Below are 27,163 nucleotides of genomic sequence, written 5' to 3' on the forward strand. Positions count from 1 at the left end.
ACCCCAAACCCATTACTGAGCACCAGAAAGTGTAAACAAAAACAAATATAAAGCTTTCAGTGCATCTGAGTCTTCCAGGTGCTGACCATTCAGACTCAATATGTTCACTACCCCCCCCACTTCCTATTGAAAACAGCTGGATTTGGTACAGTGAATCAATAAAGCAGTTAAAACCAAAGACAATGCTGTTTTTTTTGTTTCAGGATTCTTCTGAGAACAGAATATATACAGTTAAATGACTGAATGTAAATGTAAGTTATCCAGGGATTCAAAAACATACATATAAGAGCCTGTGATTCATCTCACCTGCTGCAAAAAACAACCAAACTATGAACCAGTACCCTGAAGGCACCACTGGGAAGCTAATCAAACATACAGATCCTTTCATAACACTAAATGATTATAACTGATTGACTGTGGTCTGCTAGAGTCATAGCAGATCTGTAAATGGAGTTACACATAGAGAAAGGGGGGAATGTTTGATCACAGACATCTTATCTCTGCAGTAGTCTCAAATAAATACACCGCAGCGCCGGTGACATCACAGGACAGCGTCTCTCATTGGGCCAGAGGCAGGAAGGTGCTGGAAGGTGCCCAAGTTCTGGTGGGGGGCAGAAGGCAGCGCTTTGCAACTTCCTCCTCATCATCGTCACGGTCTTTGTTTCGACATTAGGCCACTCCTCCTACTTTCCCTTCTTGTGCTTCCTCATGTACGCAGCGACGGAGCCGCTGATCTCGCTACTCTTCTTGTTCTGGCCGAAGTACTCCACAAACTCCCCGTCTGGACCGACCAGGTACATGATGATGGTGTGGTCCACCTGAGGACACGGGGGAGGAGGGGATCCCGGTTGGAGCAGGCTGTATCTATCAGACAACCGCTGTCATCGTATCATTGGAGTAGCTAAAACAGGGCTTATTGTGTCAGTTGTTTTCACATATGCAGGGTATAATAGTAGTGTTTTTAGATCTAACATTTTTAGATCGTGTCAGGCTGATTGTAGTGGACAAAACTTTCACTAACTGCTTATTAAAATGTGTCACGTACCTGTGTTAATATAATATAAACATAAAGGATGCGTAGGACTTACTATATAGTCGTTGTCTTCGTCTTTGGGGCCCTGGCTGTAGTAGACTCTGTAGGCCCGAGACACCTGGTCTATCTGGGCCTTGGCTCCAGTTAGCCCGATCAGTTTTGGAGAGAAGTCTGGGGACAAGACACAGAGGAGGGCTTAGAGTGTCCGCATCTCAATCAGCTTAGATAGGAGAGACAGGACGCCGAGAGGGCCTTGGAGTGGCTGCATCTCAATCAGATGAATCATTGTTTTGCTATGGTGTACCTTTTATGTAGGTAGCCATGGCTTCTGCTGTGTCCCTGTCAGGGTCGATGGTGATGAGGAGGGGGGTCAGGTTAGGGAGGGACTGGATACCATCTACGGAAGCAGAGGAAATACATTTACCACAAATATGTCCACAAAAAAAGAACGGCAGAATGAAACAAATGAAAGATATGTCAAATACATTTAATGTGATGATTTGAAAGAAGAAAAAAATAAAAACCCATCAAGAGATTGAGCACTTGTGAATACATAACTGATGACAACATTATAACAGAGAAAGCTTCTCACCTATCTCATCCACCACCTCTATCATCTTCTCGATCTCATCAGGGCATATGTCAGGACAGTGTGTAAAGCCAAAGTAGATGAGCACCCACTGGCCAAGGAAGTCGTCGCTCTTGCAGGGCTTGTTGTTGTGGTCCACCAAGGAGAACGGCCCCCCCAAAGCCGGCTTCCCTATCGACTTGGTCCTCTCTTTCTCAATCACTGACACAGAGATAAGTAACGGATTTTGAATTCATTACAACTTCTTGTAAATGAATCAGATCTATTCACACAATTGGGTCGTTTGTGGTGCAGGAATACGTGACTTTTATTTCACACTCACGTTCTTCTTTCTCCTTCTTGAAATACTTCATCACAGCCAGGAGAGCGCCGCCGAGAGCGAACGTTATCGCTAACGACTTCCAGGTTACTGGCTAGAGGACGGGCGGAGACATAGCGAACATGTCAACACTATTCATTACTAAAAAAGGCTATGCAAATGCTGGGCAGATAGTCAGATACCATTATAAGATCAGTTTTATTCAAGAACAAAAAAGAAAAGGCAGAGGTTAAACATATTTAGAAAAAACATTGTTTAACCTAGCCAATTCAGGACGTTATTATAGTTGTTAGAGTACATCATTTTGTATGTATCGTACCCCTGTCTTTTTGGATTTGTCGCCAGAAGAGGGCGGTGGAGGTAGAGACGAAAATGATCGCAAGTTGTGGACAGAAGACCATGGTGATCTGCATGTGAAACTCCAACGCAGTTTCGCCTGTTTAGGAGTGGAGACAGTAGAGGACACGAGAACGCATTTTATACACGCAAGACACGAAGTGATGCCAACGCGTTATAACCATTTACAGACATGCCACCCAGACTCGGCAGCAAACGTTTCAGTACATTTAACCCACAAGCGTTAGTAGTTTTGTAAGCCATTGACCTACCGGCAGCCCATAGACTTTCCACGATGAGTCTGTGTGTACGGAACTGGTGTGTCCTGACAACGTGCTGTGTGTGAATCTGCAGACAGCATAATTGCTGACACCTTTCTGGAGGAAGACACGACTTAACACTCGACATCCCATCGTTTGATATGATAGACCCAATGCCATGATTTTGGACCGGTTACTACAGCCAGTGCTCGTTACGGAAGTCCTGGCAGAAGTTTATACAATGTAAAAGACGAGGGCAAAAACGCATACAAATACCCGATCTGAGATCTGTGCTCATATTATACTAAACCAACTACTACATCCGCTGTTAACTGTGGAGTACCTGTAATCTGCTCCGAGATCAGTAATGAGACCCCAATGGAATTTCTGTACAGAACGGAAATGACGGATTTCCTTCGGTTGTCTACTCTGAACACCACGTACACTCTATTGACATCTAGTGGCAGAGATGAAAGTGGGAATATTTTTCATCACATATCCAGCTACGTACAGTACAGGGATATTTAAACCTACAACCTCTTGATCTGCAGTCCTAAAAACAAAAAAGAACTAACTGTTACGTGGAGGCAATTATTAACCATATTAAATGCTTTATTATTCTTCAAAATTGAAAAAATTGGAACAATAACTCAAATAGTTGATGCCATATGCTGTAAGGATGAAGGTTGAAAATACATTATAATAAGTGCCTTACTTCAAATATAAAAGGTTTTGAATTTAATATCAGGACAATCCAATCCAATACTATTTCCTATAAAATGATTACAAAAATACTAAAGCAGCAGAGATCATAAGAGAATTACACTCAGGAATGTATAGATATGTAGAAAGGAGTATATCCAGACAAACAAAATACTTTCAGACCTGACATTTCTTCACTGAAAAACATCTTTACAATTAGTGCGTTTAAGCATAAATCCTCATTTTCACATCTTCCCTTTTAACGGCATGTTGGCGCCGTTCTCAGTGCTTAACATACCTGATCAAGAGTACAGACTGTCTGAACACCATCAGGATCACAGAGTTAATTGCCACAGGTTTTTACATCTTACATCCTGATGGAGAAACAGCAGATGGAGAGACTAACTTATAAAACTACCTGACTATATGGCAGTGTTGCAGTGGGATGGCCAGCTGGACCTCAGGTCCTTGTTGATATAATAGTAAAGCCAGGACACAATGGGGAACACTGTGATGGCAACAGCCGGAAACAGCCTTCCAACCCCTACATCACTCCTGGAGGAGAGATGAGAATGGAGACAAGTTTATATTTATAAGACAGCGATCACCCTTTAAAAAATGTGATTGACAATCAAGCTGCAGTAAAGACTACTACTAACGAAGCTGACCTTCCAGAGTGCCTACACAGTAGTAGCCAGACAACCGTCAACAGGAGACCTGAGAACTCCCTGGAGACAGAGAAGAGAGACTGTATTTATCTGACTGTATCACCTGGTAGTTATGCGTCAAGTTCAAATTGGTTCCCCAACACAAAGTTACTGAGAATAACAGCATGTCCTGTGAGCTTACCTTCCCTCCTCCCTCTGGAAGATGTTTGTGATGCGTTCTTTGTACAGAGTCCATCCCAGCAAGGAAACAACAGCACTGGATATGAGAACATGGAGATTTGCCAGCCTTCTCCAAGGTAGGGTCTCTGACAAAACACAGATATGATATTATGTAAGTAATATAATAAAGAGAATAGAGGTCAGTCCCAAAATAGTTGTCAATTCATTGGGTAAAGCAGGGTTGGCACATATCGTTTTTTTTTTTTGTGATCTCATGCGGTAGCATTAGCAGCCACTAAAGAAGTGCTCCACCTTCAAAATGCTGAAAGAAGCATTGAACTTAATCGAATCAGAAGACTTGGAAGTCCAAGTGGCTCTCATACCTGTTACATCTGCTTTGAGTCCAATCAAGAAACACAAAATGGCAGGTGCTCCATAGCCTACCTGTAAAGAGCCAGCTATTACGCCTTGTCATAATGAACTCATTATTGTTTGCACCTTATATTATATGCAGCTAGATATATTGTGAATTGTTGTGTGAATTATGTAATCATACCATCCATATCGCAGCATCGGGGTCATTAACCTGTGGACACAAGACAAACGATAGGATAAGATAAAGATGTTCTAAAAAATATATGGAGTACATGCATGATCTGCGTGTGAAATAAGGTAAAACAATGAATGTGCCACGGCGTCTGAAGAGCGGGAGTACGTTAACTTGTGCTAGATAATACAGTGGGCCTATGTATAAAGGCGAACGTTATGATCTCTTAACAGGGATTCTTACCTGAACATACGTTGCTAGAGCGAAAAAGAAAGACATACAAAGATTGCAGGCTTTCCAAATAATTTGAGGAAATTTACTTTGGCTATTTTTACTTTCGCCCATTGTTTTGCCTTAAGTTTGAGAAAGTTTAGACTGCAAACTTTTGAAATTCTTCATGGGCAACATTGGAGTTCTTACGGCAGGGATCCGCGTTTTGTAAACCAAAGTACACCAAATGGGCTGGGCTCTTTCCATTTAACCAATGAAATAGGTATGTGAAAGGCAGCCCTGCACATCCACCGTCAAAGGGAATACAAATCGATGTATCCTGAAGCCCCACAGTACAGCAACGAAGCGGAAGTAGTGGGTGTTCACATTTGCAAGTGACATTTAGTCAGCTGATAGCGGGTTGCTGTCAGTCAGTGAGGTGTCTGCGTGTCTAATGGAACAGTGGTCACAGGTTGGACTAAAACGGACATATATCAGTTAACGATTAATTGTGTTTCTTAGATAGATATACATAAAGAACCACCACTGTGCCGTAAAAGTTGTACCTCGTCTCATCATTCAATTCCATTTTTGGATTCAGATCTTCCTTCTGTCTGTGTCTGGAGTGAAGAGGGTGAAGTTGGTTGCTCGCCTAGTCTACTCTGCATTGCAGCCGAGTGGTGCTGCTGCTGCTGCTGTAGGAATTCAAACACAACAATGGCGACTCCCAGTCCTAACACTAACACCAACTCAACAACACCAACCAGCCACAACAGCAATACCGCAGGATCGACAGCAACGTCACATCACCACCAAACCCAGTCGCAACACATAACCACAATGAGCAGCATGCAAGGTAAGGATGGGTAACGTCAAATGGCCGAGCACCAGATAGCTTGCCGTAAGCTACTAACGCTAGCTAGTAGGTAACGTTAGTTACTATTAACACTGGCTTTGCTGTGGAGTTGTTTCTTGTGCGTCAGTCTTAGGCTAGCTAGCTAATGCGTCCACTTACCCCGACTCATATTTAGGTGACTAACTTACTAGCATTTTATAATGTTGGTTTTCATGTCTAGTTAGCTAATTAGCTAGTTAACGTAGGCTTTACTATCGGTATGCATTGCAATGGTGATGATCGGCACAATTCTAATTTCTCAAAGCTTTAAGATTGCACTGAACCCGTCCCTAGCCTAACGATAATAGCACGTATCTACAGTAGTCTAGCCCCTCAACAAGACTGGTTTCGCTAGCAAGCTAGCTAGCTAACGTTAGCTTGCCTGCTACGATAGCCAGGCAATCCGAATAGGCTATAAAGCACAGTGATGGGCCATCCTTAAGTATATAAATAAATGAACGTTTCCAACTACCATCCTAATTAATTAGCTATTAATCTATAGAGTATAGAAATAAAAGGTGCCAGCTAGACACCTTCCTTTTACACACATTCAACGTAATACAACTAACTAGTTAACAGCACATCAGTAAGTAGTTGCAAATGTAGCTATGTTTTTACACATGATTTGTTTGATTTTAACTTACAGAATCCAACACGTGCTGGAGGTGCCAGAGTGAAACAGGTAACTACATGTTTTCTGTTACAGATGAAGTCATCATAATGCTTTTTTGTAGGTAGATTTAAGTGATTTGGTAAATTAAATGTTTTATTATTTAATAATGGTTATCTGCCTGATTGAACTCGGAAATGTTTGTAAAGTAGGTGTTTTTGTTCATAGTTCTCTTTTGCCGAAGCAATAGCAACCATCAACATATTGTCCTACCCTTTTTCAGTGCAATCTGCATTGAATGATGCAACCAGTGATACTGCATTTACACAATATGTTAGCATCGATTCCTGGTTAATCTTACATGTCTAAGGTTGCTTGTTCTAGAAGCATCTCGCATACCACATTTTGACGATCAGTAAGCACAGTTTAAAAATAAATTCAGATTGAGAAATCCGCTCAGGCCTATTGCGTAATTCTGTAATCAGTAGTTGTGTGTGTATTGAAACACTACATTTCCGTCATGTTCTCTGCCCCCCCCCCCCCCTCCCCCTTGCTCTCCTGCTGCTTATCACACCTAACCCTGCTGACTCGATGCTGAACCATGGTGAGCTGGTCCTACAACACTAGTTATCATCCTTCTGTGACTCTGCCAAATGTTGGTTTATCTGTCCCATTTACACCCCCCCCCCCTTTTTTTTGTTTTTGTTTATGTTTTTCCATTTGTAGGTTGTCTATTGTTGATTTTTACATCCCCATCATAAGCCCTGTTTACCCTGTCTCTGCTGTTGTCAGTATAATTCTAAGGTTACTTTGGTTGTTTTTGTGTGCTAATGTGTATACATGAAGAAGCGATGCAACACATGCATCTTCAGAATATTGTTTTGAATCCTATAATGGAGGTCTGTAGGGTTAAGGGCTTCCGGTTCAGTTATGTGAGGGCAGTTTCATCCCCCTGAACCCTAACCTCCTGTGCCATGAGACCAGGATTCTAACCTGTTACCAAGGATGTCACATTTCACATTCTGGTTTTTGTTTCTAGTGATGGTCAGACTTTTGAGGGGATATGATCAAACACGTTCAGGCCCTGTCTGAAGCTAGTGGTTCTACGTCAGTACTGTTGCTACGTTACACCCCAGTTGTCACTCATTTGTCAGCTATCCTATTACCAAACTGGTGGTCACTGTGTTTCAGACTCCATTGACTCATTGGGAACTCTCAATTCTGCTATGCCAGCTGGGAAGGTGGAATTCTACAGCTAGGAAAACCCAATGTGTACTATGAGGGTTTATTTTTTAAAGGTTCTCTTCTCATCTCTAGGCTTTCAGATAAACCTCTCAGGAGCACTCCCAAGTAAGCTAAACCTCCTTTGTTTCAGCACCCAGTGTTGTCAACCTGTAGACAGGCTGGTATAAGGATGGGAGTCAGATGGCTGAGCGGTGAGGGAATCGGGCTAGTAATCTGAAGGTTCCCAGTTCGATTCCCGGCCGTGCCAAATGACGTTGTGTCCTTGGGCAAGGCACTTCACCCTACTTGCCTCGGGGGAATGTCCCTGTACTTACTGTAAGTCGCTCTGGATAAGAGCGTCTGCTAAATGACTAAATGTAAATGTAATAAGGGAGTTTGTCCTGCTGTGCCTGACTAACCCCACCTTGGGGGAAGGGGGGGGGGGGTCTACCCAGACTTTCTGTACCAAGACAACATAATTTAATTGACATTCTATTGTACCTGGAGCTCCTGTACAAACAAAAATCGTTTGTCTTAAATACATCACACTTGCCAGCATGAGGTTCCCCTTTCCTAGGCAGGACGAAGAGAATCCAAATGAGGAAGTATCAGGTCACATGCTTACGGAACCTAGTGCAGCAAGTGCACGTAGAAGTGTGCCTAAACAACCGCCATCTTTGTCCCCCTTCTGATCTTGTTGTTTAAAACTACACCTGTTCTTAAATAGTGGATGTAGATAGCACAGCCGGAACATCAAGTATCAGAAGTGCATAATTCTAAAAGTATTTCCGTGGTCAGTCAAGGAACGCTCTATATTTACCAGGCATTGTGCAAAATAACCACATCAGAGCTACCAGGCATAGTGCAACATTACATAGTACACTGCAACAAAACTGCATCATGTATTAAGTGGTTGGCTCCATGTTAGATCAGGTATCAGTTTGCCCAGTGCTTCCAAGCTTGTTACCATGTTCAAAACCTGCCGCATTGAGCTTTCAGTAAAGGAAAATTTGGATCTCTCTTTCAGTCCCTCCTCTTCACTTTGCCTAATCCTTACTAAACCGCCTTCCAGAACATTCAATGTCTTCCTTGTTATTTTTGGTGTCTTTCTCAAACACTGTGATGGAATCTCTACTTGTTGTCAGTTGTGGTATTCATACTTCAATACTAACCAACCGAGTTAGGAGGCTTAATGTTTGTGGTGTTGTTTTCACAATTTGGGGATTTGTAAAAAATAAAAAAATAAAAAAGGTGTTTAAACTGCAGTGATTTTGGGCTGCACTTGAGCACAACACTTGTGCTCAGGAACGTGTGGACACTTGTAGGCTTAATCTTAGATGGTGTGTGACATTTTATTGGCATTGAATGCACACATTCCTGTGGTGTTTGTGGGTGTGGAGGGAGGGAGGGAACAGAATGCATCCTTCATTCTAAGGTGAGATAATAAATAAAAAAACATCCAGCCACAGTTCTCTCCAGGAACAGAAGGCCTTTCTGAAGAGGTGCAGTTTCTGTCCTGTTTATCTCTTTCCTCCTGTAATTCTTAAATCAACAAGTCGGCCATTTTTTTTTGGTGTCGGTATTGCGTTCTAGTTGAATTGTAAACAACATATACTCTATGTAGCCAAGACCCATACGGTACAATATGCTGGAGATGCATTTACATGTATGAAGCACTTAGAAACACACCTGCCTGTATCTGGGGATGAGGGTATTACATGTGTGTCTGGGGCCAGGTCCATCACTAAGATGGGCGACATGGACTGAAACAAGCATGACTTAATGAGTGAATTTACCAGAATCCTCTGGATTAAATTGACCTCTACCCTCCTCACTCTGTGGGTTCTCCTCCTCCCATATCAGTGTTTTTGTTTAGTTTCTTTCATTCCGTTTTTTCAGTATGGTGTGTTTGTTTGGGTGTGTGTCTCCGCCCCGGCTGCCTGCCCTGTGCTCTGCCTCTGAGGTCATCTTTGCCCTGCCTCCCACCTTTCCAGGTAAACGTAAAGCGCTGAAGTTAAACTTCGCCAACCCTCCGATCAAGTCCACGACCAGATTCACCCTGAATACAGCCGGACCCCCCTTCCAGAACCCTCACATGTAAGTACAGAACCTTCTATAAATGTGAGTGGAATGACTGTTTTCAACTGTGTGAAATGCAGTCATTTCAGGTCTTGAAGCAGTAGGGTGCAGAAGAAGTGTGTGTGGGAGTGAAGATAGATGTAGAAAAGGAGAGAGTGAGAAAGAGAAAGACGTGTATAGAAAGAGAGGGACAGGAGGTGGAGAGAGAGAGACAGAGACAACTTCTTATCTCACATTAAGGGGTTGTATTCACTTACTCAGCCCGGTCACCAGTTATAGACAGTATTTTACTCATGGTGCTGTATCATCCCATCCCCCCCCCCCTCGCTCCGCCTCCAGAGAGCGTCTGCGGACCCACAGCATCGAGTCGTCAGGGAAGCTGAAGATCTCGGCGGAGCAGCACTGCGACTTTACGGCCGAGGACCTGAAGGACCTGGGGGAGATCGGCCGCGGGGCCTACGGCTCCGTCAACAAGATGGTTCACAAGCCCAGCAACCAGATCATGGCTGTCAAGGTGAGCCACCTGAAGCTCAGTCGCCTGGGCCTGTCTCCCTGCTCACTGTCTGGGTGACCCTGTGGCGGGGGGGGGGGGAAGGGGACTGGGACACGCTGAGAGAGACTAGGAGAGATGAAGCCAGACAGGCAGTCTGAGAGATACAGGCATGCAGGCAGACGGAGAGAGAGAGAAAAACAGTCTGACGGTGGGAGACAGGGTGAACAACAGAGGCAGAGATACAGGCAGAGAAAAACAGACAGGTAGACATATAGAAAAATAAAGATTGAGGACTTGACAGATTGTACACTGACTTTGCCCTCGTGTGTGTATGTGTGTGTGCAGAGGATCCGCTCCACGGTGGATGAGAAGGAGCAGAAGCAGCTGCTGATGGACCTGGACGTGGTGATGAGGAGCAGCGACTGTCCCTACATCGTCCAGTTCTACGGAGCTCTCTTTAGAGAGGTCAGCCCTTCTCCTCACCTCAACCCTCCAGACCTTACCACTCTCACCTCACCCCTCCACTCTCACCTCACCCCTCCACTCTCACCTCAACCCTCCTGACCACTCCACTGTTTAAGTTGTTTTGGATAAAGGCAACTACTAAACAAATAAAATGTGCATGTCTTCCAGGGCGACTGCTGGATCTGTATGGAACTAATGTCTACCTCCTTCGATAAATTCTACAAATATGTATATTGTGAATTAGACGACGTGATTCCAGAGGAAATATTAGGCAAAATAACATCAGCTGTGAGTATACAGCCCGTCTCTTTGCTTCTTATCTACTGTACCTGGCTTGTTATTAGTGTGATTGACAAAGACCTCACAGCTCGCTGTGTCTTTGTTGCAGACTGTGAAAGCACTAAACCACTTAAAAGAGAACTTGAAAATCATCCACAGAGGTGAGGTGACCGCCATCTTGATACCTGTCTGGGCAGAGGGCGATAAGAAACAGTCTCTATACTCGCACTACTAATGAGTCCATGATATACTTTCCCCCTGCTCTCCTCTCTCCCTCTCCAGACATCAAGCCCTCTAACATCCTCCTGGACAGGAATGGGAACATCAAGCTGTGTGACTTCGGTATCAGTGGACAGCTGGTGGATTCCATCGCTAAGACCAGAGACGCCGGCTGTAGGCCTTACATGGCTGTGAGTCACATGACCTAGGGTTCCGGGGTCATGGGGGGGGGGGGGGGGGGGGGGGTGTCTTCACAGGGTTTAGTTTCCGTGTCTGTGGACCTGAGCAGGGAGCACTCTTCTCCTGTCATCTCTTCAGTTGTCATTTGAAATCTTTTGAAATATTGCAGGGGATGGAAACGATAAATAAAGAGGGAGAAAATAACGTTTTTATTTTTTTCTTCCTGATTTCCCCTCTGTTCCTCCCATCCCATCTATTCTGGCTTCCCTCCCCCACTTTCCCTCCCCTCTCTCGTCCTACCTCCTCTCCCCCACTTTCCCTCCCCTCTCGTCCTCCCTCCCCTCTCTCGTCCTCCCTCCTCTCCCCCACTTTCCCTCCCCTCTCTCGTCCTCCCTCCTCTCCACAGCCTGAGAGGATAGACCCCAGCGCCTCACGACAAGGCTACGACGTCCGATCTGATGTCTGGAGTCTGGGAATCACACTGGTGGGTCATACCGTACACCTCAGCGCACGATCATTACGCTTTCTCTCCCCCCCTCCTCCCCCCCTGACGCTCACTCCTCTGCTCTGTCACCAGTATGAGCTGGCCACAGGCCGGTTCCCCTATCCCAAGTGGAACAGTGTGTTTGACCAGCTGACCCAGGTGGTGAAGGGAGAACCTCCCCAGCTCTGCAGCTCTGAGGATAGGCAGTTCTCCCTCAAGTTCATCAGCTTTGTCAACCTGTGGTAAGGACTACAACAGACATGGCTGCCACACAGAACTACAACCATCATGACTGTTTTATAATTATAGTTTAGAATTTGGGACTACAACTAAAATAGCTGTCACTGGGTTAGAACTAGAAGTACACCTGGTGGTTCCAGTGTATCGGTTTGAGCGTCTTTGTCTCTCTGTCCCATCTCTGCAGCCTTACCAAGGACGAGTCCAAGAGGCCGAAATACAAAGAGCTGCTGGTGAGTTTATAAACAGCCCCCCAACCCTCCAGCCCTGTTCACTGTCAAACATACAGAAGACGGGAACATGGCATCACTCTAAACATTGTGGGTGTGTGTATTTGTCTGTGCCTCTCTCTTTCTGCCTCACTCACTCTCTCCTCCTCCCCTTCTATCCAGAAACATTCGTTCATCTTGATGTTTGAGGAGCGGTCTGTGGATGTGGCGATCTACGTGTGCAGGATCCTGGATCAGATGCCCACCTCACCCAGCTCCCCCATGTACGTGGACTGAACCGCCACAACGACAAACATCAAAACAAACTGGTGTAAAGATTTGCTTCTTCCCATTACGGCAGTGTTAAAGAGAGGAAACGCCTACGACTCCATGTGCAATGAGACTGATGTTCATCTCAGTCATGTCTGTGTTCAATCTATATTCTCAAACACACACACACACACACGCACTCATGTAAGTTTAAGTAACTGAATGAATATTCCAGGGTATTGTGCTATCGTCATGCTATGGAAGGCCTCATCTCTACAATATGGAAACGGTTACAGTGATTTCAAATCTGGAATGATGTATTTATAGAGTAAATCACATATGGATTATATGATTGAAAAGACTGTTATGATCGACATACTGGATTCATTCTCTTTGTGAATTTGTCCCCACACCTCTTCCATGTATGTGACTTTATGCATTGTGTTTTTTGTCGTTTTTGTTTTGGTATCTTTCAATGAAACCTCGCTTCTTAGGGTGTAAAGCAATTTAAAAGGTAAAAGCATTGATGGGCGGGGGTCATGTCTGATCAGGACGCCATCTTGTGTTGTAAGGTGGCTGCGCTAACTGTGCAGTTCCGTATGTGCTGATATATATAAACAAATATATATATAAATATATAAATATGAAGAATAAACGGAGAAGGTAAGCTGCTGGTTCGGACTTGGTGTTATTTCAGTTATGTGCATATTGAATAGCTAAAGTGCTTTTATATTTTGCATTCAAGTTTTATTACACATGTACATTTAAAGTATATGCACTGACATTAAGAAATGTACTTTTATTCAGAAATACGCTGTCTTCATAGCCACGTATCGGTTAGATGATCATGGAATAAGTCAATAAATGTCTGCGTGTGCTCAATATAGCCACATTCATTCATCGTCACATTCTATCAGATCAGAAGTTTGTAACTGAGACTTGTTAAAAGGACTGGAATTGACCCATGGTGTATCTCAAATACCGTAGCTTCCCTTTGCCTACGTTTTCAGAAACTGACGTTAGTGGACCACAGACTGAAAGAATTGGCCAATGAATGATAAGTGCGCTTGCAACGTCATCATTCGATGCCGGAAGAAACCTTCACGTGTCAACCTCTAAAAGTGTTGACTCAATGTGTGGAGTGAGGTAAAATGACGTTATAGCAATCGTATACAATTAGTTTTTTGTGTTGTCGTTATGCGATTTGACAGTGTTTTAGTTAACATCATACTGGGTGTTTAGTATGACTACAGTGTCCTTTGGGCTGAAGCTTTCTACATTGCTACTCGAGAGATGCACATTCACTGGGCTGCCCCTTATAACGGCTTATAGTAATCGTCGTTTTCACCAAACTGTTTTACTGCATCAACGGACAATGTCTACGAACGCTCCCGGACAACATCAAATGAGCTACAAGAAATCCAAACCAAAAGACACTCTACGGCACGTACGGACACGAGAGCAGAGAAAACGGTCGGATACGCTCGGTCCAACCACGGTCTACGTCCAAGTGGTCGGTGCGGGAAGCCGGGACAATGGCGCATCGATATACGTTTTCTCCGACCTCAATAGGTAAAAAACACAGCGGAGTTGCATCATAATGTTAGACTGTTGTGTCCCAAAGCTAAGGCCTCGCTAACAACTCCTTCCCCGTCGCAGGTATCTGTTCAACTGCGGCGAAGGGACGCAGAGACTCATGCAGGAACACAAGTAAGATGGTTTGTGTCTCGTGAAACTTTAGATATGTGTCGCATTACAACCATCAACGTGATACATCAGAAACCCGGTATGCATAGTAACTGTGATGTGTTGGTCAGGTTGAAGGCTGCTCGCTTGGACAACATCTTCCTTACAAGAATGAGCTGGGACAATGTAGGAGGCCTGTCAGGTAGGGTTATACACTGATTTGATCTGACTGATGACCTTTTGCCGTTCTTTACCCTTAACTTCATCAAGGTATAAAGATAACAAACGTGGATATTTAGAGCAAGTCAGTTAAGGGTTAGACATGTGGGTCCAGCCATACAGTTAATCATGACCTTGCAGCTGCGTGCTCTGTATTGCAGGTTTGATCCTGACGCTGAAAGACACCGGCGTTCCAGAGTGCGTTCTGTCCGGACCTCCTCAGCTGGTCAGTCACAACACCGTCACACTGTCGTGAAAAGCGAAACCGTGCCTTCACGGCGCCATGCCGACCGCTCGAGGATGACTCGTAACGGAACTGGGGCCTGAGAAGGAACAAAATGTTCAGTTGATCACTGATAGGATGGTGATCCCGTTTGTGACGCACACTCTTAATGTGTGTGTTGATTACAGGAGTCCTCTAGTCAAGGGTTCGATATTACCTTCTTTCTGTGCCTGTGTAATAAGCCTCTCTCTCATCATCCCTTCTCTCTCTGTTTCTCTGTCTGTGTCTCTCTGTCTCTCTCTTGTCTGATTCAGGAGAAGTATGTGGATGCCATCCGTGTGTTCTCCGGGCCTCTGGAAGAGATTAAGCTGGGTATTCTAAACCAACAACATGCTGCTTAATGTCTATGGAACACATAACATGCTGAATAATGTCTTTTTTAGACGCAGTAACATCCAGGTTGATGTAACACTTAATGTCATGTTACATTACTTGATTGTCACACATGATAACATGCTTGCTAGTTACATGCCACAGTACGTGTCACACATGATAACATGCTTGCTAGTTACATGTCACAGTACGTGTCACACATGATAACATGCTTGCTAGTTACATGTCACAGTACGTGTCACACATGATAACATGCTTGCTAGTTACATGAAGTCATTGTCACACATGATAACAGGAAGTGTGCTGTGTTCTTCCTGTGCTGTCTTCCTCCTCCCAGCGGTCAGACCCTACACACAGGAACAGTACTCGGATGAAACCATGACCGTCACCCAAGTACCCCTGTTTGGTGAGCGCCTCCGTATCAGACTGCCAGAGTCCTAAGTAGTTATTATAACAAGTTGATACATAGTAAAGTAGTTAATAAAGAGCCCGTAAAGGCATTTGAGGGATTCAATAGTGATTCAGGGATTTCTGTAAGATTTCTGTAAGTTCTCTAACCTGTGATCGAAGGTGACAGCATTTTGCATTTGACAGATTGGAGTGACTGTTAATCACCCTTTCCCTCCCCCCTCCTTCCTCACCCCCTCCTCCTCCACCCGCCCCCCTCTACAGCCCAATATGGGGCAGACTGCTCCAAGCGTGTGCCTAGCTCTGGGCGTGCCAGCCCCTCCAGCAGTTCCCCTCCCAGCCAGCGGAGGGAGCTGTGGAGGCAGGAGGACGCAGAGGACACCCCTGTGGACAGCAGCAGAGGGAGAAGGAGTCCGGACAGTCCAGGTAAGACCTATGGAGGAGACACTGCTTCGAGTCCTAGCCATTCGATTGGCTAGTTAAAACATTGTTGGGCTTCATAGAGATGCTACGGAGGGCTCACGTAAGCAAAGTTTGGATTTAGACTTAGAACCAGCAGCGGAGTCTAGTGTATACAGAAGTAAACTGACCCAATGTACTTCTTTGTTTGGAAATAAATGATACCCCCCTTCTTAACCACCACATTTGTATATAAAAGGGTGTAATTTCAGGCTCGATGCATTTCTCAAGTTACCCCCACAGTTCTGCCTCTGTACCCAGAGAGCAAGGCATGTCTGCTGATGTCTGTGTTTGTGGTCTCCTAGGCGGAAGAGGAAAGCAGACAAGCGACCCTTCCCTGGTCGTAGCGTTTGTCTGCAAGGTGAGATTTATACCACGTGGGTTATATATGGAAAGCGCATTGTTTCTCGTCAAGCACATTTACATAACACTTTAGTAATTCATCAGAAAGTGCAACAAACGACACACAGTTCTAATCGTGTATCAGTGGTCAAACCGTCTCAAGTTCCTGTTTCTCATTCACAGCTTCACCCCAGGAAAGGGAATTTCCTGGTCATGAAAGCCAAGGAGCTAGGACTTCCTGTGTAAGTAGACATGGTCACGGACGCAGGTTAAGGTTGTGAGCACTGAGATTGAGAGGAGCTGTTGTCATGGCAGCCTGTTTTCTCCGCAGGGGCACGGCGGCCATCGGTCCCATCATCTCTACCCTGAAGGACGGGAGGAGCGTCACGTATGAAGGCAGAGAGGTACCGGCACACTGGCTCCTGTCATCGCCGCTGTTGTCGAATTTGTTGCTGTCATCATTGATTTTTGTTGTTGTGTATTATTGTTGTTGTTGTTTATTGTTGTTGTTTATTATTGTTGTTGTTGTTGTTCAGATCCAGCCTGAGGAGGTTTGTACACCTACAGACCCAGGCCTGGTGTTCCTGGTGGTGGAGTGTCCCTCCGGAGAGTTCCTCCAGCCCCTCTGCTCCAATCAGCAGCTGGCAAGGTAACAGCCAATAGCGACAGTCGGTGAGAGTTAACAGAGTTGGCGAGGTCTGTGTCAGTCTGTCTATCGGATGGCCCCATGTGGTTTACTGTGGGTGTGATATAGGTTTTGTGTGGTTTAATATGGGTCTACAATGTGGTTTAGTATATATCAGATAGGTCTGGTGTAATGTGGTGTAATGTTGGTGTGCAGGTACCAGACAGGAGGGTCAGATGAGCAGGCTGTCCTCGTGGTCCACATGACCCCTGAGACTGTCCTCAACACTGACGAGTACAGACAGTGGATGGAAAGGTACACTCACACACACACACACGCTCATCACGTAAACACACACACACACTCCCATTTACCCAAGACTTAATCGTCACACAAACGCCCACCGTAATGTCACACAAACTCACACCCTCATTAGATCTGGCTCATGTTTCTATCCTGTTCTCCCGCTCCCCCTCTCTGTCCTTCCTGCCTGTCCACGGTGTTCTGACGGTCCCTGTGTCGTGTGCCCCCCCCCCCAGGTTCCCCTCCACCACAGAGCACCTGATCCTGAACCAGCAGGCCTGCACCGTCCACAATGTGCGGAGCCAGAAGATCCAGACCCAGCTCAACCTCATCCACCCCGAGATCTTCCCTCAGCTCAGACACATGCAGACCAAGGTCAGCCTCATCCACCCCGAGATCTTCCCTCAGCTCAGACACATGCAGACCAAGGTCAGCCTCATCCACCCCGAGATCTTCCCTCAGCTCAGACACATGCAGACCAAGGTCAGCCTCATCCACCCCGAGATCTTCCCTCAGCTCAGACACATGCAGACCAAGGTCAGCCTCATCCACCCCGAGATCTTCCCTCAGCTCAGACACATGCAGACCAAGGTCAGCCTCATCCACCCCGAGATCTTCCCTCAGCTCAGACACATGCAGACCAAGGTCAGCCTCATCCACCCCGAGATCTTCCCTCAGCTCAGACACATGCAGACCAAGGTCAGCCTCATCCACCCCGAGATCTTCCCTCAGCTCAGACACATGCAGACCAAGGTCAGCCTCATCCACCCCGAGATCTTCCCTCAGCTCAGACACATGCAGACCAAGGTCAGCCTCATCCACCCCGAGATCTTCCCTCAGCTCAGACACATGCAGACCAAGGTCAGCCTCATCCACCCCGAGATCTTCCCTCAGCTCAGACACATGCAGACCAAGGTCAGCCTCATCCACCCCGAGATCTTCCCTCAGCTCAGACACATGCAGACCAAGGTCAGCCTCATCCACCCCGAGATCTTCCCTCAGCTCAGACACATGCAGACCAAGGTCAGCCTCATCCACCCCGAGATCTTCCCTCAGCTCAGACACATGCAGACCAAGGTCAGCCTCATCCACCCCGAGATCTTCCCTCAGCTCAGACACATGCAGACCAAGGTCAGCCTCATCCACCCCGAGATCTTCCCTCAGCTCAGACACATGCAGACCAAGGTCAGCCTCATCCACCCCGAGATCTTCCCTCAGCTCAGACACATGCAGACCAAGGTCAACCTCATCCACCCCGAGATCTTCCCTCAGCTCAGACACATGCAGACCAAGGTCAACCAGGCACGATCTGTGACCTCTTTTAATCTACAGTCAGATTCTCTACCACTGATCTGACACTTGCCTGCTGTTGGGACGAAGGGTGTTTTGATGCTGTGTGTGTGTGTGTGCGTGCAGGAGCCCCAGGCCTCCCTGCATGTACCCAACGTCAGAGCGGAGTGTCTGCTCAAGTACCAGCTGAGACCCAAGATGGAGTGGCAAAGGTGTGTGTGTGTGTGATCAGTAATGTATGTTTTAGAGGTGTGTGTGAGAGAGAGACCAGTAATTGTGTGTGTGAGTATGTTATCATTAGGTGTGTGTGTTCTCAGTAGTGTCTGTGTGTGTGTGACCACTAGCGTGTTTTCTGACCCTAGCAGCTGTGTGACCCTAGTATGTGTGTGTGTGTGACCACTAGCGTGTTTTCTGACCCTAGCGTGTGTGTGACCCTAGTGCGTGTGTGTGACCCTAGTGCGTGTGTGTGACCCTAGCGTGTGTGTGACCCTAGCTTGTGTGTGACCCTAGCGTGTGTGTGACCCTAGCGTGTGTGTGACCCTAGCGTGTGTGTGACCCTAGCGTGTGTGTGTGACCCTAGCGTGTGTGTGACCCTAGCGTGTGCTCTGTCCCGCTCTCTCAGAGATGCCATCCCACCATGTGACCCCCAGGAGTTTGTGAAGGAGGCGGAGGATCTACCTCACTTCCTGGAGGAAGTGGAGGCGTGCAAAAACTTCCGCTCCACGGACGCCACTGTTCTCTCTGGTGAGCTGACCATGATGATGATGATGTCTGTGATGGAGATCACTGTGGTGCTGATGGTGACCGTGGTGACGGGGATGATGGGGCTGTGTTTCAGGGCGTGTGGAGAGGCACCCTGAGGTGGTGTTCCTGGGGACTGGGTCTGCCATACCCATGAAGGTCAGGAACGTCAGTGGAACCCTGCTCAACACCAGGTGCTTAAAGTCCGCGTGCAGTGTAGTCCTGGTGCTCAGGTCTGCAGTGTAGTCCTGGTGCTCAGGTCTGCAGTGTAGTCCTGGTGCTCAGGTCTGCAGTGTAGTCCTGGTGCTCAGGTCTGCAGTGTAGTCCTGGTGCTCAGGTCTGCAGTGTAGTCCTGGTGCTCAGGTCTGGCTGTGATTCCACTGTACAGTGTTGTAGTGGGAAAACGTCATATCGATTCCTTTTTATGTCTTGACATGTGAAGAAATTGACAATAAAGATACTTGATACTTGATATGTGTGAGGGTGCGTAATGCCTATTAGCTGTGTATGTGTTTCTACTGTGTGTGTCTCTGTTGTGTGTGTGTGTGTGTGTGTGTGTGTGTGTGTGTGTGTGTGTGTGTGTGTGTGTGTGTGTGTGTGTGTGTGTGTGTGTGTGTGTGTGTGTGTGTGTGTGTGTGTGTGTGTGTGTGTGTGTGTGTGTGTGCTAATCCCTGTATCTCTGCCTCCCAGCTCCAGCCAGTCCATCCTGCTGGACTGTGGCGAGGGCACCTTCGGCCAGCTGTGCCGTCACTATGGAGACGAGGTGGACACGGCCCTCGCCAAGATCTCCACCGTGTTCATCTCCCACATGCACGCAGACCACCACACCGTGAGCTCTCAGACCACCTCTGCACACACACACACACACACACACACACACCACCACTGTAGGACACACTCCGTACACACAATCACACATTGTAGGCACAGAACACAGAGTAATCCTGTGTATTTAACTGTGCAGGGTCTGTTTAAGCTGCTGTACGAGAGGGAGAAGGCTTTGGTGAGTAACTGACCCCTCAAGAAATGCTTTATCCTCGAGCCGTCTTTGTTTGCGTACAGCTATTTTGGATTTTGATTTGACCGTGTTCGTTAAGCCCTTGGTTTCGTGTCGGACCCCGTCTTGTCTTTTGTCTCCCCCTTCTGGTGAGTTTGTGTAATGACAGCTGTGCTGCTGTTGTCAGACCAACCTAGGCCGGGCCTTCAGCCCTATCTACCTGGTGGCGCCCTCTCAGATAATGACCTGGCTCAACCTGTACCATGACCACTGTGAAGACATCCTCAGCCACGTCAAGTATGCACACACCTTACTCAGACAGCACACACACACACACATTCAACACAGCATACAGACCTCATGTGCACATGTAGAAACCACAAACACATGGTCCCTGATGTGTTCCTCTGGTCTCTTTCTTCTCTGGTCTCTCCCCTGATCTCTTCGTCCTCTGGTCTCCCTCTTCCAGCATCATACCTAACAGGTTCCTGTGTGAGGGAGCCGAGATCCCTAAGTTCAAGACCAAGAACTTCATTCAGGCCATGCTGAGGAAGTCAGACATAGAGAAGGTAAAGGAGCTGAATACATGTTCATCGTACCCATGTCAGTATGTACTTCCACTGGTATAAGCAGACTTGAAGTATGATCTGGTCTTCTCTCTGGGTCCCCCTCCTCGCCCCTCCTCTCCCCTCATCCCCCCTCCTCGCTCCTCCTCTCCCCTCCTCGCTTCTCCTCGCCCCTCCTCTCCCCTCCTCGCTCCTCCTCGCCCCTCCTCTCCCCTCCTCGCCCCTCCAGTTCCAGACATGTGCGGTGCGGCACTGCAAGAACGCGTACGGCTGCAGCATCCGGCACCCGTCCGGCTGGCACCTGGTCTTCTCTGGCGACACCATGCCCAGCGACAGCCTGGCACACATGGGTCAGCACCCCCCTTCGCCTCGCCCAAGCACCCTCACCAGGCATCCAAGAGGGTAGTCACAGCGGTGGTGTTAACCTGTGGGTTGTGGGGTTGTGGGTGTACGCAGGGCAGAACGCCACGCTGCTGATTCACGAGGCCACGCTGGAGGACGGGCTGGAGGAGGAGGCCAGGGAGAAGCGACACAGGTGAGGTTGTGACCTCTTTATCTGACCTCTCTATCACGACCTCTTTACCTGACCTCTTTATCACGACCTCTTTATTTGACCTCTCTATCACGACCTCTTTATCTGACCTCTCTATCACGACCTCTTTATCTGACCTCTTTATCGCAACCTCTTTACCTGACCTCTCTATCACAACCTCTTTACCTGACCTCTATCGCGACCTCTTTACCTGACCTCTCTATCACAACCTCTTTACCTGACCTCTCTATCGCGACCTCTCTATCGCGACCTCTCTATCGCGACCTCTCTATCTGCCACGTTGGGAGGGACAGGTGGAGGGACAGGTGGAGCAGGAAGAAGGTGTAGTGGGACTCCCCCAGGGTTCTGATTCCTTCCTCTCCCCTAGCACCACCTCTCAGGCCATCAACATAGGCATGAAGATGAAGGCTGAGTTCATCATGCTGAACCACTTCAGCCAGCGCTACGCCAAGATCCCGCTCTTCAGCGAGGACTTCAACGACCGCGTGGGGATATCCTTCGACCACATGAGGGTACGTCAGTCGTAGGCCTGTGGTGAAACCTTGGAAGGTGCCAGTGACAGACAAACATGTACTTTGACTTCCTCTCCACACTGCTGTTTCAGATTTTCGACTTTAAATCCAGGTCTCTTGTTTGGTGTGTGCGCGTGTGTGTGTGTGTCATATGGTGCGGCACTCACTTCTGAGTTGACCCTTTTCTGTCCACTACAGTCTTTCATTCTTTCTCAATGAACACTCGCTGCCCTCTTTCTTTTTCCTTCCTTCCTCCTCTTTCTTCTCTATCCTCCCCAACTCTTTCTCTCCTTCCCTCAGATAAGGTTTGGAGACTTCAGGGTCCTGCCCAGGCTCATCCCTCCTCTCAAAGCTCTGTTCGCCCAGGAGATCGGAGAGATGGAGGAGAGGAGGGGGAGGAGGGAGCTCCGGCAGGTAAAAGGACCGGGCCCCGCGGGCCCTGTGGAGGACAAGGCACCCGGCGAGACCCAGGACGTGGCTGACCGGGGGGCCAAGAGAGGACAAGAAGAGGAAGAGGACAGCCCTCAAGGCGTGGGAACTAAGAAACTCAAAGCCAGCTAAGGACCTTTTTGAGTCGAACGAATGCCCTTGGAAACAAACTGTAGAAGTCAGCATCATCGGATTCCTAGCGAGAAAGCATTGATCTTGAATGAACTGTGTGAGGACTAACATCTTTTGAATGAATAAAATGAGATGTTTGAAATGCTTGAATAATAAGCATGTTTGTGTATAGTTTTCAGATGACCTTTGTGTGTACATACCACACCAATTAATTAACAATGTCTTTCAGTTTTTATTTGAAGAATAAAGTTATATGAAAAGATAATGAATCTCAACATGACCATGCTGGTTAAACCAAATAAACAGTTTTTTTGTTGTAAGGGATTGGCAGAGAATGTGTCCATTGATGTATCCCTGAACGATTAAATATTAAATGTGGTCTCTCCCTGAGTGATGATGATATCCATCAATATGACGGCTTCTCTGATCTTTGCATGACAAGGTCCCGTGGCGTACCAAGCTTCGGGGGGTGAGCGTGCCATTTTGATGTAATATTAATCATCTGAATTAAGTGAAGACAGCTGAAATGTCTATTCATGTTACTGCCAAAAAAATAACTCCAGCAGTAGATCAGTTAACCTCTGAGTTCCATTCTCTTACATTATGCCAAAGAAGTACTAAAGAAGTCCGTAAGTACGAGTCAAAGTAGATTGCCTCCTAGGCGCAGCCAGCAATGGTCAGCTTAAATAACACACAGCTAAATGCCTCAAACTGTCAACATACAGACCCTATGTATTAAGTACATGTCAGAACACTATTTGCGTGATCTAAACAGTATGAACAGTATTATACTCACCCCAACAGACTTTGTGATCCTACGTCTGTGACGTTTTTCGTCAAACTAACCTAAAACCTCGGGCCTCTTAATGAAGGGTATAACATTAACCGCCTCCGTAATCAATGGAGGCTGTAATATTAAGGGCATCTGTTTGAATGAAGGATGTAATACTAACTTCCGCCACCAGGGAGCGCAGTAGTCATGCTGTAAAACGTTTTCCTCCAAAGGTGCTGCAGCAGGGCAGACAGAGGACACCATGTTTCATCCATGACGGAAAAAAAAAACCAAACTCCTGCCCAGGTCTTCTAAAAACGTAGAGAAGAACGGAACGCAGAGTGTTAAAACAATTTGTATGATGATGATGATGTTTATAATTAGTATCACCACTCATTAATATGATCAGTCGGTATTCCTAAGTATTAACATACATAGGACTTTCAAAAGTTCTTAGAATCCAAGGACAAGGAAGAAGTAAAATGATTAAATCTAAAAGTAAATCTACAATGCGAGTGAGTGCGTGCGTGCGTGTGTGCGTGCGTGCGTGTGTGCGTGTGTGCTAGCCCCACTGTTCGTGCTTGCAGATGGATAATCATGCTATGTAAGCAGATAGCAGGGCCATCATAGAGACAAGGCAACTGTGCTCACTCACACAGCACACAGAGAGAGAGAGAGAGAGAGAGAGAGAGAGAGAGAGAGAGAGAGAGGGGAGACACAGGTCTCTATGATAGACAGAAACCGATAGAATTTCAGTTTCAGGTTTTCTAATGGAGTAAACTGATGTCACTCTCCTGCACACAGGCAAGTGTCTCCTGACCGTAATACAGTATTATATTCTCAAGGAGACTATTTCCAGGCTTCTGATCTCTCTATGACATAGCACTGTGTGTGTGCGTGTGTGTGTGTGTGTGTGTGGTAGCCCTGTGGTTGGTGTGATAGTCTTCTGAGGCAGGTATAAGCTCTCCACAGAGAGTTGAAATGAGAGCGCTGAGCTCTGAGGATGGAAGGACAGACACACCATGCTCAGGACCACAGCTCAAACACACACGCACAACACACACACACGCACAACACACACACAACACACACACAACACACACACGATGACAACGCACGTCGTTGAGTAAATGTTAAATACAAATCTAACCAGATGAGGTCTCCTGCTAAAACCACTTCCTGTCAGCTGTGTCGGACCGCGGCTCCAGAATCTGCTGCCCAGTGACTGGCTGGTTACCATGGCTACCGGCCATTGTGTCCCACGATGTGAGGGACTACCAACCAGGTCCCCTGTGGATGAGCAGGTGGGGTTGGGGGTGAAGGGGGGGGGCTGGTCAGCCACGCACGCACATACACACACTGACATCCCCCTGCCTGACACACAGACACACACACACACACACACACACAACGACACCCACAAACACTCATCACAGTCATTTGTTCAGTCGGTGAGTTGTTTCATCAGGGGGTTATCATCTATTCCTGGATGTGGGTTAATCCCTCCAGAGATCCCGAGGAAGTCTGTCTGATGAAGAAGAGGAACAGCCTTCTTTTCTGGTGATGAAGAGGAGTATTTGTCCTCCTGTCTGTCTGGTGATGAAGAGTCGATTCAAGTCCATCAAACACGACGGTATTGCTCTCCCTTCCTCTCCCTCTGTTATACTCCCTCTCCACTCATCTCCTTTCCTCTCCTTTCCACTCTCTCTTTTATCCCCCTCTTCATCCTCCTCTCCTCTCTGCCCTCTTCCCTTTGCTCCCCCCTCTCTTTTACTCTCCTCTCCTCTCTTCCCCCCTCCCCTCACCTGGAGAGTGGTGTAACGTGAGGTGACTGACTGTGAAGCAGGAGAGAGGGGGGGGGGGGGGTCATCTAGACATGCCGGTAATTGCAGACAGACGGTCGTCAACAGCGATACGAATGAGCCAGGGATTCAGCTGTCAGCTCAAATCTAGATCTCTCCTCCGAGACCTTCTCATCCTCCTGCCGACATCTGTCCATTGTCCATTGTCTGCTGGACACACAATCTAACACAGGTATACACACACACTTGTAGATAGTCACATGTTTATACACACACACAGGTAAACAGGCACACACATACACGTGTGTAACACATATAGTGTCCGTGAAGGCCAGCCAGAGGCTCAACACCCAGTCTGCAGCACGTCACAGCACTACCTCAGTCCCTCCAGAATCAGGACCACGGACAGCGCCCCAGGGCCCTGCAACAGGAAGAGACCTGCCCTCCAGAATCAGGACCATGGACAGCGCCCCAGGGCCCTGCAACAGGAATAGACCTGCCCTCCAGAATCAGGACCATGGACAGCGCCCCTAGGTGCACACCGACTCATGTCCATCAGCCACTGTACATCAAAACCCATGACACAACCATCTGCTTGGACCCCGTGGCTCAATCCCCCAATCCCCCCCCCACCCCCCCGCTAGACAGGGTGTTGGAGAAAGCTTTAAATCCCGAACAGAGTGTCCAGACACACCTAAGACCCCACAACAGTCTTTTCTGTGGTGAAATTGGCAATTCAGACTTCCTAATGCCGCGTTTGGACAAGACAAGACTTAGGGTGTGTGTGTGTGTGTACGTGTTTTAAGGAATGCGAGGATTTGTGTGTGTGTGTTTATCCGTGTGTGTGTGTCTGTGAGCATTAGTATTCCTGTACGCAGGCTAGAGAAGCTGGTCCATATTATCAGACTGTCTGAAGGATGAAACTCAGGAGACTTCAGCCGTCCTGGCCCTACACACACACACACACACACACACTCACACGCACACACACACACACACACACACACACACACACTCACACACACACAAACATACACACACACCTGGCCTTCACCTGGACCTCCAGTACACATCAATAAAGATAGGCTGGCCCCAAACCTTCTCCCCTTATTCATCCCTGCTCTCTACATCCCTGTTTTCTCTCTTTATCCCTTCTCTCTCTCTCCCTCCTCTCTCTCTCCCTCCCTTCTCTCTCCCTCCCTGCTCTCCCCATCTCTACTCTCTCCATCCCAGTTTCCCGATATGGGGTGTGTAAAACAAAAGAGGCAAAAAAATAACTAAAAGTCTTCCTCGATCAATGGTGTGATCCGGGATTCCTTCCCTCATCCAACACAGAGAACACACACACACACACACAGACAGATGTACACAGTACCCTTATACACACACACACACACACACCTTTTATTTATCAGTGTGAGGAATCGGGTACGTTGTGGAGGTGGGTGGGGTGGGGTGGATTTAAACTGAGTGTATGAAGAAGGATGAACAGTGCTTTGAGCTGAGCTCGGTGTTTCTGTACAGCAGTGATGAATAGAAGCTTGTTATTGTCGTACAACAGAGTGGTGCTATCTCCTCTGCAGCTCTGGCCTTGGTGGCAGATTTAGCTTCAGCGTGTGTGTGTGTGTGAATGCTGACTGTACAGGAGGTGGCTGAGAATGGTGTACACACACACATATATCGTATTATCATATAATTAGTTACCTTGTGTAAAACCAGAGTCAGGGGTGATAGACGCAATGCAGCTAGTTAATTTGGCGTAATTGCTAATTCTATTTTTGACCTGAAATTGAAATTGAAATAATTGATGATGCCTCTCTCTTGGAATCTATTTCGCATGGAGCCCTCAGAATACTCATGTTCCAGACAGAACCATTAGATTCCGCATTAAACTGGTAAATCCCAGGTAAAACCATTTCAGCCCTATAGGTGCTAAACGTTAAGTATTTGACCTTTAAGACCCCACATTATGAACACAGTCCTGGTTCCTAACTGCAAGACAGGCACCTCGTCAGCATTTAAAGTTTCAACATTTGCCTAGAAACGAGTGTGCAGAAAAAAAATAAAAAACCTTTCCAAAGTGTGTGATAAGCGTGTCTCATTTTCCAACATGGCCAAGTGAAGCTCTATTGTATTATACTGTCCTCTTTGGAAGAGGTTTTGAGAGACAGGTCTAGATTGGAGGAGAGGGGTTAGTTGTGATGGCGTGAGGGTAGGAGAGGAGGTTTGATTGACAGCAGTGTT

General features: G+C 46.9%; 4 protein-coding genes across 7 annotated transcripts; 2 read left to right on the forward strand and 2 right to left on the reverse strand.

Moving 5' to 3' along the window:
• Positions 1-200: 200 nt before the first annotated feature.
• sco1 (synthesis of cytochrome C oxidase 1) lies at positions 201-2,881 on the reverse strand. The gene is made up of 7 exons (XM_067233505.1): positions 2,550-2,881; positions 2,261-2,377; positions 1,945-2,035; positions 1,626-1,823; positions 1,338-1,430; positions 1,089-1,204; positions 201-818 (listed from the first exon to the last, which is right to left on the reverse strand). The coding sequence occupies exons 1-7, from the start codon at positions 2,715-2,717 to the stop codon at positions 684-686; spliced, it is 918 nt and encodes a 305-aa protein (XP_067089606.1). The 5' UTR covers positions 2,718-2,881; the 3' UTR covers positions 201-683.
• A 381-nt stretch (positions 2,882-3,262) lies between these two features.
• Positions 3,263-5,032, reverse strand: tmem220 (transmembrane protein 220). The gene is made up of 6 exons (XM_067233506.1): positions 4,857-5,032; positions 4,623-4,652; positions 4,450-4,510; positions 4,089-4,212; positions 3,908-3,967; positions 3,263-3,794 (listed from the first exon to the last, which is right to left on the reverse strand). Exons 1-6 carry the CDS (start codon positions 4,956-4,958, stop codon positions 3,662-3,664), a joined length of 510 nt encoding a protein of 169 aa, XP_067089607.1. The 5' UTR covers positions 4,959-5,032; the 3' UTR covers positions 3,263-3,661.
• Positions 5,033-5,251: 219 nt separating this feature from the next.
• On the forward strand, positions 5,252-13,132 carry map2k4a (mitogen-activated protein kinase kinase 4a). Of its 3 annotated transcripts, XM_067233507.1 has the most exons (14): positions 5,252-5,295; positions 5,425-5,679; positions 6,365-6,400; positions 7,646-7,678; positions 9,547-9,649; positions 9,971-10,145; positions 10,470-10,589; positions 10,758-10,877; positions 10,978-11,029; positions 11,151-11,278; positions 11,674-11,751; positions 11,845-11,993; positions 12,176-12,221; positions 12,381-13,132. In XM_067233507.1, the coding sequence occupies exons 2-14, from the start codon at positions 5,541-5,543 to the stop codon at positions 12,492-12,494; spliced, it is 1,293 nt and encodes a 430-aa protein (XP_067089608.1). In that variant the 5' UTR covers positions 5,252-5,295; positions 5,425-5,540; the 3' UTR covers positions 12,495-13,132. The 3 variants fall into 3 exon arrangements, with proteins under 3 accessions (XP_067089608.1, XP_067089609.1, XP_067089610.1); XM_067233508.1 differs by lacking the exon at positions 7,646-7,678 and having other exon boundaries at positions 5,266-5,679; XM_067233509.1 differs by lacking the exon at positions 7,646-7,678 and having other exon boundaries at positions 5,274-5,679; positions 9,559-9,649.
• A 455-nt stretch (positions 13,133-13,587) lies between these two features.
• On the forward strand, positions 13,588-22,730 carry elac2 (elaC ribonuclease Z 2). 2 transcript variants are annotated; one of them, XM_067233510.1, is made up of 24 exons: positions 13,588-14,039; positions 14,127-14,177; positions 14,285-14,355; positions 14,534-14,598; positions 14,910-14,967; positions 15,326-15,394; positions 15,661-15,822; positions 16,161-16,216; positions 16,381-16,439; positions 16,529-16,601; positions 16,734-16,846; positions 17,039-17,137; positions 17,362-18,364; positions 18,542-18,627; positions 19,038-19,159; positions 19,254-19,350; positions 19,847-19,985; positions 20,121-20,159; positions 20,341-20,450; positions 20,623-20,722; positions 20,949-21,069; positions 21,176-21,254; positions 21,640-21,784; positions 22,085-22,730. In XM_067233510.1, the coding sequence occupies exons 1-24, from the start codon at positions 13,711-13,713 to the stop codon at positions 22,343-22,345; spliced, it is 3,507 nt and encodes a 1,168-aa protein (XP_067089611.1). In that variant the 5' UTR covers positions 13,588-13,710; the 3' UTR covers positions 22,346-22,730. The 2 variants fall into 2 exon arrangements, with proteins under 2 accessions (XP_067089611.1, XP_067089612.1); XM_067233511.1 differs by having other exon boundaries at positions 17,362-17,500.
• The last annotated feature ends 4,433 nt before the right edge of the window (positions 22,731-27,163 follow it).

Source organism: Osmerus mordax, chromosome 3 (assembly GCF_038355195.1).
Source record: "Osmerus mordax isolate fOsmMor3 chromosome 3, fOsmMor3.pri, whole genome shotgun sequence".
Classification (NCBI taxonomy): Eukaryota; Metazoa; Chordata; class Actinopteri; order Osmeriformes; family Osmeridae; genus Osmerus; species Osmerus mordax.

Bases quoted from the DNA above. Each gene is read 5' to 3' on its own strand.
- sco1 (XM_067233505.1), bottom strand. From the start codon at position 2,717: ATGGCATTGGGTCTATCATATCAAACGATGGGATGTCGAGTGTTAAGT. The intron at 2,036-2,260 runs GTACGATACATA...CCCGTCCTCTAG, and splicing joins ACAAATCCAAAAAGACAGGG to CCAGTAACCTGGAAGTCGTT. The intron at 1,431-1,625 runs GTGAGAAGCTTT...CTGCTTCCGTAG, and splicing joins AGAGGTGGTGGATGAGATAG to ATGGTATCCAGTCCCTCCCT.
- tmem220 (XM_067233506.1), bottom strand. From the start codon at position 4,958: ATGGGCGAAAGTAAAAATAGCCAAAGTAAATTTCCTCAAATTATTTGG. The intron at 4,653-4,856 runs GTAAGAATCCCT...TTGTGTCCACAG, and splicing joins CTCTAGCAACGTATGTTCAG to GTTAATGACCCCGATGCTGC. The intron at 3,968-4,088 runs GTAAGCTCACAG...CTCTGTCTCCAG, and splicing joins TTCCAGAGGGAGGAGGGAAG to GGAGTTCTCAGGTCTCCTGT.
- map2k4a (XM_067233507.1), top strand. From the start codon at position 5,541: ATGGCGACTCCCAGTCCTAACACTAACACCAACTCAACAACACCAACC. The intron at 5,680-6,364 runs GTAAGGATGGGT...TTTAACTTACAG, and splicing joins CACAATGAGCAGCATGCAAG to AATCCAACACGTGCTGGAGG. The intron at 11,994-12,175 runs GTAAGGACTACA...CCATCTCTGCAG, and splicing joins ATCAGCTTTGTCAACCTGTG to CCTTACCAAGGACGAGTCCA.
- elac2 (XM_067233510.1), top strand. From the start codon at position 13,711: ATGACTACAGTGTCCTTTGGGCTGAAGCTTTCTACATTGCTACTCGAG. The intron at 14,356-14,533 runs GTAGGGTTATAC...TCTGTATTGCAG, and splicing joins CAATGTAGGAGGCCTGTCAG to GTTTGATCCTGACGCTGAAA. The intron at 21,785-22,084 runs GTACGTCAGTCG...TCCTTCCCTCAG, and splicing joins TATCCTTCGACCACATGAGG to ATAAGGTTTGGAGACTTCAG.